At 43.8% G+C, this 19,432-nt stretch overlaps 1 protein-coding gene across 2 annotated transcripts in view; it reads left to right on the top strand.

The window, feature by feature from the left end:
- Positions 1-18,333, top strand: part of LOC109868939 (semaphorin-3ab-like) — a 32,062-nt gene extending 13,729 nt beyond the window's left edge. The window contains exons 8-17 of one of the 2 annotated variants that reach the window (XM_031804330.1): positions 20-134; positions 5,202-5,274; positions 7,079-7,223; positions 13,256-13,475; positions 13,562-13,650; positions 13,771-13,812; positions 14,362-14,516; positions 14,821-14,882; positions 16,344-16,486; positions 16,762-18,330. In XM_031804330.1, the coding sequence (XP_031660190.1) occupies positions 20-134; positions 5,202-5,274; positions 7,079-7,223; positions 13,256-13,475; positions 13,562-13,650; positions 13,771-13,812; positions 14,362-14,516; positions 14,821-14,882; positions 16,344-16,486; positions 16,762-17,214 (1,497 nt within the window). In that variant the 3' untranslated portion in view covers positions 17,215-18,330. Of the gene's footprint in view, positions 1-19; positions 135-5,201; positions 5,275-7,078; positions 7,224-13,255; positions 13,476-13,561; positions 13,651-13,770; positions 13,813-14,358; positions 14,517-14,820; positions 14,883-16,343; positions 16,487-16,761 lie in introns of both variants that reach the window. The other variant, XM_031804329.1, reaches the window with a different exon arrangement.
- Positions 18,334-19,432: the final 1,099 nt, after the last annotated feature.

The raw sequence follows: 19,432 nt of genomic DNA on the forward strand, positions 1-19,432 counted from the left end.
TCTGTTCTAATCTGTACAGAATGACATCGGGGGTCAGAGGAGTCTGGTGAACAAGTGGAGCACCTTCCAGAAGGCACGTATAGTCTGCTCCATCCCTGGATCCGACGGGATACAGACTCACTTTGATCAACTACGTGAGTATCAACTATCAACTTTACCTCACTCTTACTTACCAGTGACCACACACATGACCATAAGATTACCGACCATAACCATGAATACAACAAGTCAAACATACAGGTAATCATCCTAAAGTACAACAGACATACCATATGTCTTCAATAGTATTCAATCTCAATAAGACCGCAGTGGGGGAGGGAGTGAATGTTGTACAGACTGTACTGGTGCTGAAACAGCTATGGAAGTGAAGATTCTATGCTTGGCCAACAGAAGGCCCTGTGTTTGATCATGCAGCCAGCATAACTCCACTCCACCCCACCCTGGCTTGTGGTATTCCACACTGTTACCACGGTGACCAGCAGCCTTGTCCATTTACCCCGCTCTGCCTCTGTAGTACTTCAGCCCTGGTCGCCCAGGCAACTGCTCTGAAGTCTCTTAGTCTCTGTTAGAGAGGATTTAAGAGTCTGGTACTGTTCTTCTGCCTTTTCATCTTCTGTTTTTCATGTGTGTTATGGGGTGATTAGTGTGTGTGTGCATGTGTGTGTCTATGTTTATGTGTGCACTCTGTCATGGGTGGTTATATAGGCCATGGTGTATCTGTAAGTGATGTGATCAGTAGCTGGCCTCGCTGAGAGTGAGACAGAGAGACAGGACCGGTCCCTTATCACATCTCTCTTTGTAAAGACAAGCAGACAGTAGAATAAACAACCTGAGCCTTACTTCACCCCCTCCTTCCTTCTCTCTGGGGTTAAACTGAGTCAACTACACACATTATGACACACACACGCACACACACACACACACGCACGCACGCGCGCGCGCGCACACACACACACACACACACACACACACACACACACACACACACACACACACACACACACACACACACACACACACACACACACACACACACACACACACACACACACACACACACTATGACACACACCCCTTTCTGTCCAACCCAACACGTCTCAGCCAGGACAGTGAGTGGGAGGATGACCATAAACATCCCCACACAACAACCTGCCCTGGGACATATTGCAGCTGAAAAGATCACCAAAGATCATCAGCCCAAGAATGCCGCCGGTGTTTAGTTTACACCATGCTCCGTCAGCCAGAAACACTACGAATCCCATGAGCGCCTGGTGTGTGTCCGGGTCCCTCATGGTGGAGGAGTGGACACAGTCTGAGTCAGGTTGTTATCTATGCCGGAACTTCAACAGGAATATTTGAGAAAAACTTGTGTCAGCTTTGACAAAAGCCACTATCCTGGCAGGTCATCTCTGTTTGTACAGGTGAAAGGGATCGTTGACAGTGTTGAGTACTCAACCATCAACATTTACTGAATACATTCGTTTCTAATCCTACAGTCAGAATAAAGTGGTTCCAACAGTAGTCTTGGATTGAAAGCTTATGAGAGACATGGTAAGCGAAAGTCTTAGAGTATCAGAGTTTAGTGGCATTTTTATGGGTTTAATTATAGCCCACTGGGCACAGACATCAAGTCAATGTCTATTCCACGTTGGTTCAACATAATTTCATTGAAACGACGTGGAAACATTGTTTATTCAACCAATGTGTGGCCAGTGGGAGAAACATGTAAAAGGTGTAATTGGTCAGAATCCCATCAACAGAATTCACTGCAATGTTGTTATTATGTTGTTATTCAGGACTGTCATACCATGGGTTTGGACCAGGACACAATGACTATTAGACCACATAGTTGAGGTATGAACACCCAGGTCCCGAAGCAGAGGCTTAAAAAGGTCTTGAGTAGTTTGTTTTGGGTTCATAGATTTCAGGGATTTAGAGGAAGTTCCTATGTGTGTGAGTGTAGCCAGGGGGTATGCAAGACAGAACCCACATCCTAGTCCCTAGATAGCCCAACTCTGATGAGGGAAGAGGAGTGAGAAGGAGGAATGAAGAGGAGGGGTGAGGAGTTGAGGAGAAGCGGTCGTTTTTTGGGATAAGGCTGAGAAGGATAGGGGCTGGAGCCTGAGGGGTGCGGGCCAGACAAGGGTATCTACCCTCCAGGAGAACAGATCCCTTTGTTTAGAGGAACTGACACTGTTAGAGCCCTCTGGAAAGAAAAGTAGAGACACAGAGAGAGAGAGAGAGAGAGAGAGAGAGAGAGAGTGAGTGAGTGAGTGAGTGAGAGAGTGAGAGAGTGAGTGAGTGAGTGAGTGAGTGAGTGAGTGAGTGAGTGAGTGAGTGAGTGAGTGAGTGAGTGAGTGAGTGAGTGAGTGAGTGAGTGAGTGATTGAGTGAGGTGAAAGTGAAAGTGAAAGACAAAGAAATGTAGAGGAAAGAGACTCCCAAAATGGGGATTTGAGAGAGATGATTGTTCAGACAGAGAGAGAGAGAGATAGAGACAGAGAGACAGCCAGCAGTCTCCACAGCATGGTGTACCCAAACTCCTCTGCTGTGTGTTATGCCCTGGGCTATGCGGCAGCGTGTGTGTGCAGTGGTGTGTGTGTGGGAGGTAAGATTAGATTCCCACCAGACTGATCTCATCGAGGCCACCTGAAGCAGCAGGAACGAGAGGAATGTGAGAATAGTTATACGCTTCTTTGTGTACCACACCACAACTACAAGCCCACCATACATACTGTCTGTATGCTAGCGTGTGTGTTTGTCTGTTTGTGTGTTTGTGCGTGCGTGTGCGTGCGTGCGTGCATTCCTATGTACGTGTGTGCATGTGTTTGTTTGTCGCATCCAGTATGTCTGTCTGTACAACTGGTTCATGTAACTGTGTATACACAGACTGCGTGTGCCTAATATTTATTTATGTTTTATTTCACCTTTATTTAACCAGGGAGGCCAGTTGAGAACACCTTTATTTAACCAGGTAGGCTAGTTGAGAACACCTTTATTTAACCAGGTAGGCTAGTTGAGAACACCTTTATTTAACCAGGTAGGCTAGTTGAGAACACCTTTATTTAACCAGGTAGGCTAGTTGAGAACACCTTTATTTAACCAGGTAGGCCAGTTGAGAACACCTTTATTTAACCAGGTAGGCTAGTTGAGAACACCTTTATTTAACCAGGTAGGCCAGTTGAGAACACCTTTATTTAACCAGGTAGTCCAGTTGAGAACACCTTTATTTAACCAGGTAGTCCAGTTGAGAACACCTTTATTTAACCAGGTAGTCCAGTTGAGAACAAGTTCTCATTTACAACTGTGACCTGGCTAAGATAAAGCACAGCAGTTCGACACATACAACAACACAGAGTTATACATGGAATAAACAAAACATACAGTCAATAATACAGTAGAAAAAATAAAAATCTATATACAGTGTGTGCAAATGAGGTAAGATAAGGGAGTTAAGGCAATAAATAGGCCATGGTGGCGAAGTAATTACAATATAGCAATTAGACACTGGAATGGTAGATGTGCAGAAGATGAATGTGCAAGTAGAGATACTGGGGTGCAAAGGAGCAAGATAAATAAATACAGAATACAGTTTGTGCTACAGGATGCAAATTTCTGCTTGAAAAAGCTAGCCTTTGCTTTCCTAACTGCCTGTGTATATTTGTTCCTAACTTCCCTGAAAAGTCCATATCAATGTCTTGTTTGTGTACATGTTCATGTGTCATATATTTGGTCAGTGGTTGATCTGTGTCATGGGGTTGGGAGGGATGGAGGACAGTGTGGGGCCATAGGAGACAGAGAGGCAGAGAGGCCTAGCTGCAGGGCAGGAGAGGCCTGCTGTAGGAGGATTGGTCATGGAGGATCAGCTCGTCTTCAGCTCTCACACTGAAATATACTATGCATGTAATACTAATACTAATATACTATGTATGTAATATGCATATTACTGACTGGGATTCGTTAGGTTGGCCCACTCAGCCGTACCACCATACCAAACAGCATTAGTCACATTTGGACTAGGAACACATTTGTATACACACACACACACACACACACACACACACACACACACACACACACACACACACACACACACACACACACACACACACACACACACACACACACACACACACACACACACACAAACACACGCACACACGCACACACACACAAACACACAAACACACAAACACACAAACACACAAACACACACACACACTTGTACACTTGCTCACTCGCATGCTCACACATACATACGCACACATTTCGTATCCGATGATGACTTCCACTACTGCTTGTGGGTTTGCTGACAACTGTATAATCCGATGCGGGATGCACATTATCTGCCGTTGAGGCCAGTCTCCTTGCCAGACTACGTTCAGTCCTTTTTTCCGCGGCCAACTGCACTCTTTGATGGCAGAGGCCTGGCCAGGTGGAAAGGTCCACATCAACATTCTGGAGGGAGGCAGGATTCATCCCACACTTCTTTAGTGATGTCTTCAGTTGGTTCTTCAGCTGCCTTTTCTGCCCAGCTGAAGAGCAATGGCCCAATTGTAGCTGTCCGTGCAGCATCTTTTGTGGCATCCGGATAGCATGGCTGAGCCATAGTGGTGTGTGATGGACTCGTCAGTGCTCCTGCAGTTGGTTTTCTGTAGGATCTCTGAGTGTGGAACACGATTCTGGTCACTTTCAAAATGCACACCCCACCTCTGGATTATTTTAGTTTATGAGTGTAGACCCATCTGCACTTCTGAGGGTTACGGAGAAAGCAACTTCTTGGGCCGTGTGTGTTCTTCAGGGCATCATAAAAGTGTCATATCTGTCCGCACAAGATTGTATTTCTTGTGCTTTGGAGATCCACCAGTCATTTTGTAGATGTCGTAGAGCACTCTGTGCCTCCCTCCACTGAACATGCCATTGCTTTTGAGGGCTTCAGAAGTGGGGTTGTTGAGTGTGGCTTTATGTACCTTGTCTGTGCTGTGGAGGGTGGATATGTACCCTGGCTATGCGGTGGAGGGTGGATATGTACCATGACTATGCTGTGGAGGGTGGATATGTACCTTGTCTATGCTGTGGAGGGTGGATATGTACCTTGTACCCTGTCATGTCACATATTGAATAATGCAAATCAGCCCTATAATCAGTTTGACCCAAGTTTCTCACCTAATGCAACATTTATCCCCTCTCTTCTCCTTCCAGAGGACATCTTTATCCTCCATGATGGGAAGGACAAGAAGAACCCTCTTATCTACGGACTCTTTACCACATCCAGGTGATTCAGCCTGTTTGTGTGTGTGTGTGTGTGTGTGTGTGTGTGTGTGTGTGTGTGTGTGTGTGTGTGTGTGTGTGTGTGTGTGTGTGTGTGTGTGTGTGTGTGTGTGTGTGTGTGTGTGGGTATGTGTGTGTGTGTGTGTGTGTGTGTGTGTGTGTGTGTGTGTGTGTGTGTGTGTGTGTGTGTGTGTGTGTGTGTGTGTGTGTGTGTGTGTGTGTGTGTGTGTGTGTGTGTGTGTGAGAGAGAGAGAGAGAGAGATACTGATATGCGTCAACAGTAACCTTGGAAAAATCCTCTGCATTATTATTAACAGCAGACTCGTACATTTCGTCAATGAAAACAAGGTACTGAGCAAATGTCAAATTGGCTCTTTACCAAATTACCGTACAACAGACCATGTATTCACCTTGCACACCCTAATTGACAACCAAACAAACCAAAACAAAGGCAAAGTCTTTTCATGCTTTGTTGATTTCAAAAAAGCCTTCGACTCAATTTGGCATGAGGGTCTGCTATACAAATTGATGGAAAGTGGTGTTGGGGGTAAAACATACGACATTATAAAATCCATGTATACAAACAACAAGTGCGCGGTTAAAATGTGTAAAAAACACACACATTTCTTCACACAGGGCCGTGGGGTGAGACAGGGATGTAGCTTAAGCCTCACCCTCTTCATCATATATATCAACGAAATCCATTTTTTTGTCCGTTAAAATAACATCAAATTGATCATAAATACAGTGTAGACATTGTTAATGTTGTAAATGACTATCGTAGCTGGAAACGGTAGATTTTTTAAAATGGAATATCTACATAGGTGTGCAGAGGCCCATTATCAGCAACCATCCCTCCTGTGTTCCAATGGCACATTGTGTTAGCTAATCCAAGTTTATCATTTGAAAAGGCTAATTGCTCATTAGAAAATAATTTTGCAATTATGTCAGCACAGCTGAAAAGTGTTGTTGATTAAAGAAGCAATAAAACTGACCTTCTTTAGACTAGTCTAGTATCTGGAGCATCAACATTTGTGGATTCGATTACAGGCTCAAAATGGCTAGAAACAAAGAACTTTCTTCTGAAACTCTTCAGTCTATTCTTGTTCTGAGAAATGAAGGCTATTCCATGCGAGAAATTGCCAAGAAACTGAAGATATTGTACAACGCTGTGTACTACTCCCTTCACAGAACACTGCAAACTGGCTATAACCAGAATAGAAAGAGGAGTGGGAGGCCCCGGTGCACAACTGAGCAAGAGGAGAAGGCCAGCATCCTGGAGTCACCTCCTCACTGTTGAGGTTGAGACTGGTGTTCTGCGGGTACTATTTAATGAAGCTGCCAGTTGCGGACTTGTGAGGCGTCTGTTTCTCATACTAGACACTCTAATGTACTTGTCCTCTTGCTCAGTTGTGCACCGGGCCTCCCACTCCTCTTTCTATTCTGGTTAAGGCCAGTTTGTGCTGTTCTGTGAAGGGAGTAGTACACAGCGTTGTACGAGATCTTCAGTTTCCTGGCAATTTTTCTTTAAAAATGATAAACTTGGATTAGCTAACACAAAGTGCCATTGGAACACAGGAGTGATGGTTGCTGATAATGGGCCTCTGTACGCCTATGTAGATATTCCATTTAAAAATCTGCCTTTTCCAGCTACAGTAGTCATTTACAACATTAACAATGTCTACACTGTATTTATGATCAATTTGATGTTATTTTAACGGACAAAAAAATTATTTTCTTTCTAAAACAGTTGACAGTTGATTGAAAGGTAATAATGACTGACACACTATCCCCTCTCTTCCCCAAAGTGACGTTCTGAATGGTTCGGCGGTGTGTGTGTACCGCATGCAGGACGTGGTAAGGGCCTTCAAGGGAAACTTCTACCACAAGGAGGGACCGCAGTACAAGTGGGCTGAGTTCACAGGAAAGGTCCCCTATCCAAGACCTGGCACAGTAAGTTCTCTACTAATGAGCTGTCATTCCCTGTCCATCATTACTCACCATATTCTGATTCGTCAAGTTAAAATGGCAAGAAAAAGTACAGTTCAAGTCAGAAGCGTACATACACCTTAGCCAAATACATTTAAACTCAGTTGTTAAACTCAGTAATCCAAGTAAAAATGTCCTGTCTTAGGTCAGTTATTTTTTATTTTAAGAATGTGAAATGTCAGAATAATAGTAGAGAGAATGATTTATTTCAGCTTTTATTTCTTTCATCACATTCCCAGTGGGTCAGAAGTTTGCATACACTCAATTAGTATTTGGTAGCATTGCCTTTAAATGGTTTAATATGGGTTAAACCTTTCGGGTAGCCTGCCACAAGCTTCCCACAATAAGTTGGGTGAATTTTGGCCCATTCCTCCTGACAGAGCTGGTGTAACTGAGTCAGGTTTGTAGGCCTCCTTGCCTGCACACGCTTCTTCAGTTCTGACTACAAATTTTCTATGGTATTGAGGTCGGGGCTTTGTGATGGCCACTCCAATACCTTGACTTTGTTGTCCTTAAGCCATTTTGCCACAACTTTAGAAGTATGCTTGGGGTCATTGTCCATTTGGAAGACCCATTTGCGATCAAGCTTTAACTTCCTGACTGATGTCTTGAGATGTTGCTTCAATATATCCACATCATTTTCTTTCTTCATGATCCTCATCTATTTTGTGAAGTGCACTAGTCACTCCTGCAGCAAAGCACCCCCATAACATGATGCTGCCACCCCCACGCTTCATGGTTGGGATGGTGTTCTTCAGCTTGCAAGCCTCCCCTTTTTCCTCCAAACATAACAATGGTCATTATGGCCAAACATTTATATTTTTGTTTCATCAGCCCAGAGGACATTTCTCCAAAAAGTACGATCTTTGTCCCCATGTGCTGTTGCAAACCGTAGTGTGGCTTTTCATGGCGGTTTTGGAGCCGCGGCTTCTTCCTTGCTCAGCGGCATTTCAGGTTATGTCGATATAGGACTCCCTTTACTGTGGATATAGATACTTTTGTACTGGTTTCCTCCAGCATCTTCACAAGGCCCTTTGCTGTTGTTCTGGGATTGATTTGCACTTTTTGCACCAAAGTACATTCATCTCTAGGAGACAGAACGTGTATCCTTCCTGAGCGGTATGACAGCTACATGGTCCCATAGTACTTGCGTACTATTGTTTGTACAGATGAACGTGGTACCTTCAGGCGTTTGGAAAATGCTCCCAAGGATGAACCAGACTTGTGGAGGTCTACAGTTTGTTTTCTGAGGTCTTGGCTGATTTCTTTTGATTTTCCCATGATGTCAAGCAAAGAGGCACTGAGTTTGAAGGTAGGCCTTGAAATATATCTACAGGTACACCGCCAATTGACTCAAATGTTGTCAATTAGCCTATCAGAAGCTTCTAAAGCCATGACATCATTTTCTGGAATTTTACAAGCTGTTTAAAGGCACAAACAACTTAGTGTATGTACACTTCTGACCCACTGGAATGAATTATAAGTTAAATAATCTGTATGTAAACAATTGTTGGAAAAATTTAATGTGTCATGCACAAAGTAGATGTCCTAACCGACTTGCCAAAACTATAGTTTGTTAACAAGAAATGTGTGGAGTGGTTGAAAAACAAGTTTTAATGACTCCAACCTAACTGTATGTAAACTTTCGACTTCAACTGTATGTGAACCCTTTGGATTTACCTGGATTTCTGCATAAATTGGTCATCAATTTTGATCTGATCTTCATCTTAGTCACAACAATAGACAAACATACTGTGCTTATACACACACACTGAAACTATCTGCCACCATTGTCGCAACCCCTATTACCAGCCTGTTCAACCTCTCTTTCATATCGTCTGAGATCCCCAAGGATTGGAAAGCTGCCGCAGTCATCCCCCTCTTCAAAGGGGGAGACACCCTGGACCCAAACTGTTACAGACCTATATCCATCCTGCCCTGCCTATCTAAGGTCTTCGAAAGCCAAGTCAACAAACAGGTCACTGACCATCTCGAATCCCACCGTACCTTCTCCGCTGCGCAATCTGGTTTCCGAGCCGGTCACGGGTGCACCTCAGCCACACTCAAGATACTAAACGATATCATAACCGCCATCGATAAAAGACAGTACTGTGCAGCCGTCTTCATCGACCTTGCCAAGGCTTTCGACTCTGTCAATCACCATATTCTTATCAGCAGACTCAGTAGCCTCGGTTTTTCGGATGACTGCCTTGCCTGGTTCACCAATTACTTTGCAGACAGAGTTCAGTGTGTCAAATCGGAGGGCATGCTGTCCGGTCCTCTGGCAGTCTCTATGGGGGTGCCACAGGGTTCAATTCTCGGGCCGACTCTTTTCTCTGTGTATATCAATGATGTTGCTCTTGCTGCGGGCGACTCCCTGATCCACCTCTACGCAGACGACACCATTCTATATACTTTCGGCCCGTCTTTGGACACTGTGCTATCTAACCTCCAAACAAGCTTCAATGCCATACAACACTCCTTCCGTGGCCTCCAACTGCTCTTAAACGCTAGTAAAACCAAATGCATGCTTTTCAACCGGTCGCTGCCTGCACCCGCATGCCCGACTAGCATCACCACCCTGGATGGCTCCGACCTAGAATATGTGGACGTCTATAAGTACCTAGGTGTCTGGCTAGACTGCAAACTCTCCTTCCAGACTCATATCAAACATCTCCAATCGAAAATCAAATCAAGAGTCGGCTTTCTATTCCGCAACAAAGCCTCCTTCACTCACGCCGCCAAGCTTACCCTAGTAAAACTGACTATCCTACCGATCCTCGACTTCGGCGATGTCATCTACAAAATGGCTTCCAACACTCTACTCAGCAAACTGGATGCAGTCTATCACAGTGCCATCCGTTTTGTCACTAAAGTACCTTATACCACCCACCACTGCGACTTGTATGCTCTAGTCGGCTGGCCCTCGCTACATATTCGTCGCCAGACCCACTGGCTCCAGGTCATCTACAAGTCCATGCTAGGTAAAGCTCCGCCTTATCTCAGCTCACTGGTCACGATGGCAACACCCATCTGTAGCACGCGCTCCAGCAGGTGTATCTCACTGATCATCCCTAAAGCCAACACCTCATTTGGCCGCCTTTCGTTCCAGTACTCTGCTGCCTGTGACTGGAACGAATTGCAAAAATCGCTGAAGTTGGAGACTTTTATCTCCCTCACCAACTTCAAACATCAGCTATTGGTAAATAGCCCACCCTTTTTCACCTACCTCATCCCCATACTGTTTTTATTTATTTACTTTTCTGCTCTGTTGCACACCAATATCTCTACCTGTACATGACCATCTGATCATTCATCACTCCAGTGTTAATCTGCAAAATTGTAATTATTTGCCTACCTCATGCCTTTTGCACACATTGTATATAGACTCCCCCTTTGTTCTCTACTGTGTTATTGACTTGTTAATTGTTTACTCCATGTGTAACTCTTTGTTGTCTGCTCACACTGCTATGCTTTATCTTGGCCAGGTCGCAGTTGCAAATGAGAACTTGTTCTCAACTAGCCTACCTGGTTAAATAAAGGTGTTCTCAACTAGCCTACCTGGTTAAATAAAGGTGTTCTCAACTAGCCTACCTGGTTAAATAAAGGTGTTCTCAACTGGACTACCTGGTTAAATAAAGGTGTTCTCAACTAGCCTACCTGGTTAAATAAAGGTGTTCTCAACTAGCCTACCTGGTTAAATAAAGGTGTTCTCAACTAGCCTACCTGGTTAAATAAAGGTGTTCTCAACTAGCCTACCTGGTTAAATAAAGGTGTTCTCAACTAGCCTACCTGGTTAAATAAAGGTGTTCTCAACTAGCCTACCTGGTTAAATAAAGGTGTTCTCAACTAGCCTACCTGGTTAAATAAAGGTGTTCTCAACTAGCCTACCTGGTTAAATAAAGGTGTTCTCAACTAGCCTACCTGGTTAAATAAAGGTGTTCTCAACTAGCCTACCTGGTTAAATAAAGGTGTTCTCAACTAGCCTACCTGGTTAAATAAAGGTGTTCTCAACTAGTCTACCTGGTTAAATAAAGGTGTTCTCAACTAGCCTACCTGGTTAAATAAAGGTGTTCTCAACTAGCCTACCTGGTTAAATAAAGGTGTTCTCAACTAGCCTACCTGGTTAAATAAAGGTGTTCTCAACTAGTCTACCTGGTTAAATAAAGGTGTTCTCAACTAGCCTACCTGGTTAAATAAAGGTGTTCTCAACTAGCCTACCTGGTTAAATAAAGGTGTTCTCAACTAGCCTACCTGGTTAAATAAAGGTGAAATAAAAATATAAAAATATAAAAAAACATGATTGTATTTTTCTTGTCTATATTGAATATATAATTTAAACATTCAGTGTAGGTTGGAAAAAGTATGTGAACCCCTAGGCTAATGACTTCTCTGAAAGCTAATTGGAGTCAGGAGTCGGCTAACCTGGAGTCCAATCAATGAGACGAGATTGGAGATGTTGGTTAGAGCTGCCTTGCCATATAAAAAACACTCACAAAATTTGAGTTTGCTATTCACAAGAAGCATTACCTGATGTGAACCATGCCTCGAACAAAAGAGATCTCAGAAGACCCAAGATTAAGAATTGTTGCCTTGCATAAAGCTGGAAAGGGTTACAAAAGTATCTCTAAAAACCTTGATGTTCATCAGTCCCCAATAAGAAAAATAGTCTATAAATTGAGAAAGTTCAGCACTGTTGCTACTTTCAGCACTGTTGCTACTGGCCATCCTAAAAAGATGACTGCAAGAGCACAATGCAGAATGCACAATGAGGTTAGGAAGAATGCTAGAGTGTCAGCTAAAAAGATCTACAGAAATCTCTGGAACACGCTAACATCTCTGTTGACGAGTCAACGATTCGTAAAACAGTAAACAAGAATGCTGTTCATGGGAGGACACCACGAAAGAAGCCACCGCTGTCCAAAAATAATCCATTGCTGCAAGTCTGAAGTTTGGATGTTCCACAGCGTTACTGTCAAAATATTCTGTGGACAGATGAAACTACAGTTGAGTTGTTGGAAGGAACACACAACACCATGTGTGGAGGAAAAAAGGCACAGCACACCAACATCAACAACTGTAACGTATGGTGGAGGGAGCATCATGGTTTGGGGCTGCTTTGCTGCCTCATTGCCTTGACAGCTTGCTATCATCGACGGATAAATTAATTCTCAAGTTTATCAAGACATTTTTCAGGAGAATATTAGGCTCTCTGTCCGCCAATTGAAGCTCAACAGAAATTGGGTGATGCAACAGGACAATGACCCAAAATACATAAGTAAATCAACAACAGATTGGCTTCAACAGAAGAAAATATGCCTTCTGGATTGGCCCAGTCCTGACCTCAAACCGATTGAGATGCTGTGGCATGACCTCAAGAGAGCAGTTCACACCAGACATTCCAAGAATATTACTGAACTGAAACAGTTTTGTAAAGAGAAATGGTCCAAAATTCCTCCTGAACATTGTGCAGGTCTGATCTGCAACTACAGAAAATGTTTGGTTGAGGTTATTGCTGCTAAAGGAGGGTCAACCAGTTATTGAATCCAAGGTTTCACTTTATCCACCCTGCACTATAAATGTTTACACGGTGTGTTCAATAAAGACATGAAAGCATGTTATTGTTTGTGTGTTATTAGTTTAAGCAGACTGTGTTTGTCTATTTGTTTTAACCTAGATGAAGATCAGATCAAATTTTATGACCAATTTATTCAGAAATCCAGGTATTTCCAAAGGGTTCACATACTTTTTCTTGCCACTGTATACTGAATGTAGCTGGGAACGAGGCTCTCTACCAGTCAAAATTAAGGAATACAAGCACTATCTTTGACCCAACTCAAGCTCAACAAATATTCTAGTCCAAAGGCACAACTTTTTACAACTCTTCTCAACCTTAACTTGATCCCAACTTTAACCATGTTTTGCCCAACTCTTTCCATTTCATTGAATGCTTGATGCCAATGCAGCTCTCCCTATCTCTCTCCCTCTCCCTTCAGTGTCCCAGCAGTACATACGGTAGCTACAGCTCCACCCGGGAGTACCCTGATGACGTCATCTTCTTCAGCCGTACCCACCCTCTGCTGCAGGAAGCAGTGCTGCCGCAGGGAGGGCGCCCTCTGTTGGTCAGGGTGGGAGTGCACTACAAATTCAGCCGACTGCTCGTGGACCGAGTAGAGGCAGTGGACGGACAGTATGACGTCCTGTTCATTGGCACAGGTGTGGGAATAGGTTTTGTGTATGTGTGCGTGCACGTGAGTGTGTGTTTGAGTACAGTACAAGCAGGAGTGTCCTCTGTGTTGCAGACTCAGGCCAGGTGCTGAAGTCTATCCCCCTCCCAAAAGAACACGGTGTCACCCAGGAGGTCACCCTGGAGCAGCTGCAGGTCTTCCAGGTACAAGTTTGTTGTATCCTTACTTTGACAAATCTGTAGTTTTAGATCATTTTTTGACATATCTGTAGTTTCTTCTGTTGTCTGGTCTACCCTAACACCTTTTCCCCTCTCCCACCACAGCACAAGTCACCTGTGACTACCATGACACTGTCCAAGAAAAAGGTAAGAATGATGCACATATACCATCCCCCCCAAACACACACAAAGCTCCCCATCTTATATCTCCAAGAAGTGCTTAATCACTGGTTGCTATGGTAACCACAGAGTGATGAGGAATCCCACTGGGCACAGACGTCAATCCAACGTCTATTCCATGTTAGTTCAAAGTAATTTAATTGAAATGACATGGAAACAACTTTGATTTAACCAGTTTTTGCCTAGTGGGCTGGTGCACATTGAGATGGTGAATCTACATAAACACACGTAAACATGCTCTGTAGCAGACAGTCTCAGTCGTGTGTGAATTTGGAAAGTGTGAATCATCGAAAGCATAATTCCTGAAATAACTGACAGTTGTGGCATTTGCTCTCTCAGCCATTTTATAATGATGTGTTTTTATTCTATGTTTTCTTTTTTCTTTTTGTGTGTGTGTGTGTGTGTGTGTGTGTGTGTGTGTGTGTGTGTGTGTGTGTGTGTGTGTGTGTGTGTGCGTGTGCGTGTGCGTGTGCGTGTGTGTGTGTGTGTGTGTGTGTGTGTGTGTGACTACAGCAGTGGCTGTTTGTGGGTTCTGCGGAGGGTGTGGCCCAGTTGGCTCTGTTCCAGTGTGAGCTGTACGGCCAGGCCTGCACTGAATGCTGTCTGGCCAGAGATCCCTACTGCACCTGGGACGGACACGCCTGCAGCCCCTTCATGCCCATTGCACGCAGGTGGACACGCTTAGCTCACACGCAACCCAGACCCAACACTTACTGTATATCTAGCTAGCACTTCACACAGTTACAGTATAGAACTACAGTATAAACTACAGATGAATAAACATGCTGTTAAAATAGAGAGGAAAATAAAGTTGTAAGTTTAAGTCTATGACATGCCAGCTCACTCTCATATACCCAGTACCCACTAATCCAATACATGTCTATGTAGCTATAGACCTGCCCTACTCAGAAATGCTCACATTTAGTGCATACTCTTATCTAACATTATGTCTTTTTTGGTTTCCTCTCACCGAAGGAGGAACGCTCGCCAGGTTGGTGATGAGGAGGACCCTCTGACACAGTGTGTCAGACAGGGAGGTAAGCAGAGACTGTCAGAAGCCGCAACCCCACAGACATACAGTACCAGTCAAAAAGTTTGGACACACCTACTCATTCAAGGGTTTTTCTTTATTTGCACTATTTCCTACAGTGTAGAATAATAGTGAAGTCATCAAAACTATGAAATAACACATATGGAATCATGTAGTAACCAAAAAAAGTGTTAAATAAATCCAAATATATTTCATATTTAACATTCTTCAAAGTAGCCACCCTTTGCCTTTATGACAGGCATTCTCTCAACCAGCTTCAAGAGGAATGCTTTATCAACCGTCTTGAAGAAGTTCCTATATATGCTGAGCACAGCGGTCCAACTCATCCCGAATCATCTCATTTGGTTTGAGGTTGGGTGATTGTGAAGGCCAGGACATCTGATGCAGCAATCCATCACTCTCCTTCTTGGTCAAATAGCCCTTACACAGCCTGTAAAGTGTGTTTTGGGTCATTGTCCTGTTGAAAAACTAATGATAGTCCCACTAAGTGGTAGCCATACTGGTTAAGTGTGCCTTGAATTCTAAACAAATCACTGACAGTGTCACCAGCAAAGCACCCCCACACTATCACAACTCCATGCTTCACGGTGGGAACCACACATGCGGGGATCATCCGTTCACCTACACTCTACTCTGCATCTCACAAAGACACGGCGGTTAGAACCAAAAATCTCAAATTTGGAGTCATCAGACTAAAGGACAGATTTCCACCGGTCCCATGTCCATTGCTCATGTTTCTTGGCTCAAGCAAGTCTCTTCTTATTATTAAGAAGTAACTCTGGGTCTTCTTTTCCTGTGGAGGTCCTCATGAAAGCCAGTTTCATCATAGCACTTGATGGTTTTTGCAACTGCACTTGAAGAAACGTTCAAAGTTCTTGAAATGTTCCGCATTGACTGACTTTCATGTCTTAAAGGAATGATGGACTGTTGTTTCTCTTTGCTTATTTGAGCTGTTCTTGCCATAGTATGGACTTGGTCTTTTACCAAATAGGGTTCTTTTACCAAATCTTCTGTATACCACCCCTACCTTGTCACAACATTACTGATAGGCTGTAACGCATTAAGAAGGAAAGAAATTCCACAAATGAACTTTTAACAAGGCACACCTGTTAATTTAAATGCATTCCAGGTGACTACCTCATGAAGCTGGTTGAGAGAATGCCAAGAGTGTGCAAAGCAGTCATCAAAGCAAAGGGTGGCTACTTTTATGAATCTCAAATATAAAATGTACTTTGATTTGTTTAACACTTTTTCGGTTTCTTCATGATTCCATGTGTGTTATTTCATAGTTTTTATGTCTTCACTATTGTTCTACAATGTAGAAAATAGTAAAAATAAAGAAAAACCCTTGAAAGAGTAGGTGTTCAAACTTTTAACTGGTAATGCATACTAGCTTGAGTTTCTATATAGAGCAGACCTTGTGACAATTTTCTCTGTCTCTGTTCAGCTGGTCTGCAGGTGAAAGCAGAGCAGAGGATGATGATGGTTGCCGAGGGTAACAGCACCTATCTGGAGTGCTTGCCCAAATCCAGACATGCAGCCGTCACCTGGTACATACAGGCAGGAGAGAACAGCCCTGAGCTGCATCAGGTACATACTGACACACAGGCAGTTACACACACACACACACACACACACACACACACACACACACACACACACACACACACACACACACACACACACACACACACACACACACACACACACACACACACACACACACTCACATACACACACACACACACACACACACACACACACACACACACACACACACACACACACACACACACACACACACACACACACACACACACACACACACGCTGGCCTACACACTCACACTTTTCTCTGTGTTGCAGTTGCAGTCAGGAGAGCAGCTGGTGGTGATTGAGAGAGGTGTTCTGATCCGTCAGGCCGAGATGGGTCACTCTGGCGTGTATCACTGTCAACTGGAGGAGCATGGCTTCCGTTGGACTGCCGTCACCATCCGTCTGAGTGTGTGGAGCCCCTCCCGTGCCCTCTCCTGGTCCCCTAACAACCCCAACCCAAGCCCAGATGCCTTCCAGCCTTGGTACCAGGACGTCATGGCCCTCATCCATCCCAGCAGCCTGGAGAAGCACTGTCAGAGGCTGGGCTTCCGACAACGCCGGAACCGCAACCGCGACCAGGATCAGACCAAGGACACCAACCGCAAGACAGGGGACGGCCCCAGGGGCGAGAGGCACAAACATGGAGGCCGAGGTGGAGGTGGAGGAGGAGGCGGGAGAAAGAGCAGGAGCAAACCCCAGCAGAGGTCTCCACGAAGTGCTTAGATGCTCTACTGCCTAGAACATGCTTTCTTCTGACTTACACCCTCAAACACTGTCTCACTTTCTCAAAGACACACACACACACACTTACAAAAACACATATTCATGTAGATTGGAGACATAGGAGGTTCAGTGTGGGCTGGACTCAGAAATGTGAATGTGGTTGCGTAGCGTGTTGTATGAAGGATGCACAGCATGTCCAAGAGACTGGTGAGGAATATATTAAGGCATGAAGAGGACCTGGAAGAATGTGGTGTCTCATAAGACACACTATGTGAACTTGTCTGAGGAACTGACTGGGTCTTAATGTACAGAGGAGGTGAAGCTAGCTGGGATCTGTCCCAACGAAAGACAGAGAGGGAGTCAAAAGGACTCAAGCACGTGAGAGAGACTTATGTGTCTCTGAGGCACAACATTTGTGATTTGTCTTTGATGTTTAATGTAAAAAAAAATCTTATTTAACTATGTGTCATATTTATTTATGTTTTGAATAAAAAGGTTTGTTTCAGTAGTTGTATAAGGTCAGTTTTATTTAGTAAATGCTCTGTGGTGTTCATCAGGCTTTCAACTCAAGCTTGACTCCACATAACTGGCATCATTGATGCTGGGTGTGTTTGACATTAGTGCATCAGAGGAATTAAAAGGGGGAAATCTGAGTCAAACTTGCAAGACTGCCAAAATGAAATGCAGCAAAGCTAAAGCACTTCTAATGCTGTAGGAAAATCAACTTGAGTTTTATGTTCTGGAGCAGCTGCATAAAAGCAGAGAGAGACAGAGACATTTTTAATGTTGTCAGACTTCTTTACTGAGCAATGTCCTCGTGGCGCGTGTGTGTGTGTGTGTGTGTGTGTGTGCGTGTACTTTATTCACTACCTTAAAGTACGATGGAAAGTATTTTATAATGAAACATGTAATGTCGATGCTTTCCTCAAAGACCTTGTTCAGATCCTTCCCTGATTCATTATGCGCTCATGTATTTCATTGTGTAGCGTATATTTATATCTCTGTGCCAATATTTATTTCAAATTGACTTTAAAATTAAATCAAATGTTTTCAATTGATCTCTCCCAAGTTAAGGAGACACCCAATGTAAATATTAAATTCTGCCAGTATGTTTTCATACGTTTCCTTTTTGTGCTATAGGAAGCCTGTCAATCAACAAAAGTAGACATACACGCACACATGCAGTGCATTCGAAAAGTATTCAACACCTTGACTTTTTCCACATTTTGTTATGATACAGCCTTACTCAAAAACGGATGAACAACTTTTTACAGATCAACAATCTACACACAATACCCCATAATGACAAAGCAAAAACACGTTTTTAGATTTATTTTCAAATTTATTACAAATAAAAAACAGAAATACCTTATTTACATAAGTACATAAGACCCATTGCTATGAGACTTGAAATTGAGCTTAGGTACATCCTGTTTCCATTGATCATCCTTGAGATGTTTCTACAACTTGATTGGAGTCCACCTGTAGTAGATTCAATTGATTGGACATGATATGGAAACGCACACACCTGTCTATATGAGGTCCGACAGTTGACAATGCATGTCAGAGCAAAAACCAAGCCATCATGGTGAAGGAATTGTCCGTAGAGCTCCGAGACAGGATTGTGTCAAGGCACAGATCTGGGGAAGGGTACAAAAAATGTCTGCAGCATTGAAGGTCCCCAAGAATACAGTGGCCTCCATCATTCTTAAATGGAAGAAGTTTGGAACCACCAAGACTCTTCCTAGAAGGAGGTGACCAAGAACCCGATGGTCATTCTGACAGAGATCCAGAGTTCCTCTGTGGAGATGGGAGAACCTTCCAGAAGGACAACCATCTCTGCAGCACTCCACCAATCAGGCCTTTATGGTAGAATGGCCAGATGGAAGCACACTTGGAGTTTGCCAAAAGGCACCTAAATGACTCTCAAACCATGAGAAACATGATTCTCTGGTCTGATGAAACCAAGATTTAACTTTTTGGCCTGAATGAGAAGTGTCACGTCTGGAGGTAACCTGGTGCCATCCCTATGGTGAAGCATGGTAGCGGCAGCATCATACTCTAGAGATGTTTTTCAGCGGCAGGGACTGGGAGACTAGTCAGGATCGAGGGAAAGATGAACGGAGCATGATACAGAGAGATCCTTGATGAAAACCTGCTCCAGAGCGCTCAGGACCTCAAACTGGGGCAAAGGTTCACCTTCCAAAAGGACAATGAC

The sequence above is a fragment of the Oncorhynchus kisutch genome, linkage group LG24, assembly GCF_002021735.2.
Source record: "Oncorhynchus kisutch isolate 150728-3 linkage group LG24, Okis_V2, whole genome shotgun sequence".
NCBI classification, from domain to species: domain Eukaryota; kingdom Metazoa; phylum Chordata; class Actinopteri; order Salmoniformes; family Salmonidae; genus Oncorhynchus; species Oncorhynchus kisutch.